This window comes from Corylus avellana, chromosome ca3 (assembly GCF_901000735.1).
Source record: "Corylus avellana chromosome ca3, CavTom2PMs-1.0".
Taxonomy (NCBI): Eukaryota; Viridiplantae; Streptophyta; class Magnoliopsida; order Fagales; family Betulaceae; genus Corylus; species Corylus avellana.
In genome coordinates this window covers 3,411,568-3,414,572 of record NC_081543.1, presented here as the reverse complement: position 1 = coordinate 3,414,572, position 3,005 = coordinate 3,411,568, and the positions used below count along the sequence as shown (strand labels likewise).

Sequence of the window (3,005 nt, the reverse complement as noted above, 5' to 3'; positions counted from 1 at the left end):
CACCAAAAACACATAAGATTTTTTTTAAACCCATGTTAGAAAAGAAATATTCTTTTTTCTATCATACTGAATTAACCAATCTTCCCTTAGACTCACCACAATTGAATCTCAAATAAATTATATCCCACAGTCAATAAAGAACATCAGGGGAAAACAAGTCTTATTCCTAATGCATCAAAACCCACCATCATTTAATTAGATCGAGAACAAAAACAGAACCAACAGGAACTATACAATGCTTAGAAGAGAATGCAACAAACCAGATAAAGCGCATAGCAACGCAAGAAGACAGATTTCTTCCCAGTTTGGTCTCGAAGCACATGAGAAGCCCTCCTGTACTCCCGGCAGTCAAAGTATGACTTGGCCAGAAGGTAAAAGTCACCAACCACCACCTCGTCCTCCTCCATCACTGGAGTCGACACATATGACACACCGGCAATCGGTGTTGAAGTAATCTCGTTTGTGCGGAATCTCCGGCGAATGCTTGAGCTTCCACGCTGGAATCTGGTGTTTGAAGGCGTGAACTTTGCTGGGTCTTGCTCGATACCCACCAGCTGTTCTGCTGCCCTGCACATACAATGGCGAATCAAAATCCATTGGCAATGAAAATAACCAAATACCGAAGATAAGAAAAACAAAAAATTTAAAAATTTAAAAGAAAAAAGGTAGCAATATAATTCTGAAAACAAGACTTTTACAACAATTTTGACCTGGGAAGAGAAAAACTGCACTCAATTTAATTGACTTAGTTCAGTTCGAGCCTCTTATAGGGTTTTGAACCCCCAATACTTATTTTCCTTTTGCCCAAGTTGCTCGGTTATCAAATAGAGCATCAAGATAAAAAAACTTAACACTAATTAGTGACACAAACACGAAATTCAACCAAAATAGAAGATTAGCTTAAATGAATTAAAGAGATATTAAAGTGGTTCAGATCCATGATTCAGGCTTGCTCAGTATGCATAAAGATCTCACTTCCAAAAGCAACAATAAAAGCACTTCTCAAACATTAAATAATAATAAGTTCAGAGACAGAGATTGGGGGCTTAGGGTTTGGAGTATGAGTACCATTTGGAGGCTGAGTAAAGGCCACGATCACTGAGCTGATGAATCGCAGTCCGGAGCTCACTTTTGCAACTCTCTTTCGAACTCATTGATCTCTCTCAGCTTAATTGCTCGCACTCTTCTTCATAAAAATCAAATTGTGGCCGCCTCTAACGTACACCCCGTTTGGCGGTTCGCACTGACCAGCACGTGCCTAGGTTTTTGAAAGAAAAAAGATATTTATTTAGTCCCATGGTTTGTAGTTGTATCAAATTGATCTAAAAGTATGGTAGGATAAAGATCAAACTGTATGTGTTATAGCCAGTTCATGCTTTCAAAAAATCTTCCGCAGCTGATTATCACTCAAAAGTAAAACACATACTACTGCATCTTCCATCGAATGAGCATTTCATAAATCATAACCAAAGAGTCGAAGTACAGCCCAAGGCTTAAGAAGACATAAACACCAAATATTGATCAATTTTACGGGAAAAATCATCAGTGCTAGCCTCCGCCTCAAAGTGTACATAGTGGTATTTTATTGTTTTTATTGCTAATTACAAAAATAAACTTTTGTGGAAAGATGGAAGTGCGAATGAACCCCTCGAAAAACGCTAATCAATATTTTCGGTTCTAAAGTCACTCTCCAATATTCCTACTCAAATTTATGTTTCCAGATCAGATCTATTGGACAAAGCATAGGATGAGCCTTTTTTTTTCTGAGCTATAGGATTAATCACTATCTCAACAAGAAACCAGTTGGTAGTGACTTCAAAAGAAAAAAACAAGACTTAAAATAAATAAATAAATTATAAAATGATCGAGAAGGCACAAGTTTTCTCAGATATTTTCTTTCCCTTTCATCTATTTTCATAGCAATCAAACAGACTCAAAAGCCAAACGTATTCTCAAAATCCGACATTTGTAACCGAAACATGTAAGATGGAGAAGACAACACCAGGTCTGGAACTCACAGCCAGGGATTTAATCTCTCAAAACATTCCCCATTAAAGCTGGATAAAAAAAAAGAAGCTTACCTTTCGGTTTGGAAAAAAGAAAGCCGAAAGTGGTGGTGGGAGGCGGAGACGCTCTGATGAAACAACCTCGCCGATTCAAGAACTGAGGAGGATAGGAGCTCGGGGAGAGGTGCTGTAGCTAGAGAGAGAGAGAGAGAGAGAGAGGGCAGTGGAGAAGGATGTTTGGATTGAGCGCCAACCCAAATTTGGATTTGGCACGGTAGGTTAAAATTTTATTTTAGATTCCGCCGATGCATGCGAGTTTTTGTGGCTTTTATTCAAAATTTAGGGATTCAAAAAATAACATTGCCCATGATTTAGTTTGGCGGTTTTTTTTTTTTTTTTTTTTTTTTTTTGTATGTTAAGTTGTTTGTCAATGTTAATTGATGACTTAAAAGAGAAAACAAAAGAATAAAGTTTTAACAAATATAGCCTTAAAAATCTTAGGATAAGTTATTTGTTCAAAAAGATTATTGATAAAAATTATTAGATGCAAAAGCAGTGGTGGAAGCAATCTGTTTTGCGGAGATAAACCTAGGTCGACATGGGCATATAGTGTCAAATACGCAATAGATTCTCAAATCTCTCATAGGATGGCAGTGTTTACACATTGGAAGAGATGGTAATACAGTCCGCCCATCGGCTTGCCCTATTGGCAAAACGTTCTTTCATGGATAATGTTTCGTTGGAGAATTTTTCTAATTGTATCCGTGATGTAATTTGGATTGAGCAAATTGCTCTATCTTTGATTTAATTAATGGTAATCAATCTATTATTATATATATTATTAGATGCACATATGAATTTACGTCATAACCAATCATCAATTGATACATAAAAATAATTGATGAGTTTTTTTTTTTTTTTTTTTTTTTTTGTAAATTTATTGTTTTATTATAAATTGAAAGAACAAAAAACAAAAGAAAAATATGAGTCACCCCTCAT

The 3,005-nt window shown here is 36.1% G+C and overlaps 1 protein-coding gene across 1 annotated transcript; it reads right to left on the bottom strand.

The window, feature by feature from the left end:
* Window positions 1-187: 187 nt before the first annotated feature.
* On the bottom strand, window positions 188-2,344 carry LOC132176309 (anaphase-promoting complex subunit 8-like). Its single transcript, XM_059588476.1, has 3 exons — window positions 2,082-2,344; window positions 1,069-1,258; window positions 188-567 (listed from the first exon to the last, which is right to left on the bottom strand). The coding sequence occupies exons 2-3, from the start codon at window positions 1,152-1,154 to the stop codon at window positions 240-242; spliced, it is 414 nt and encodes a 137-aa protein (XP_059444459.1). The 5' UTR covers window positions 1,155-1,258; window positions 2,082-2,344; the 3' UTR covers window positions 188-239.
* Window positions 2,345-3,005: the final 661 nt, after the last annotated feature.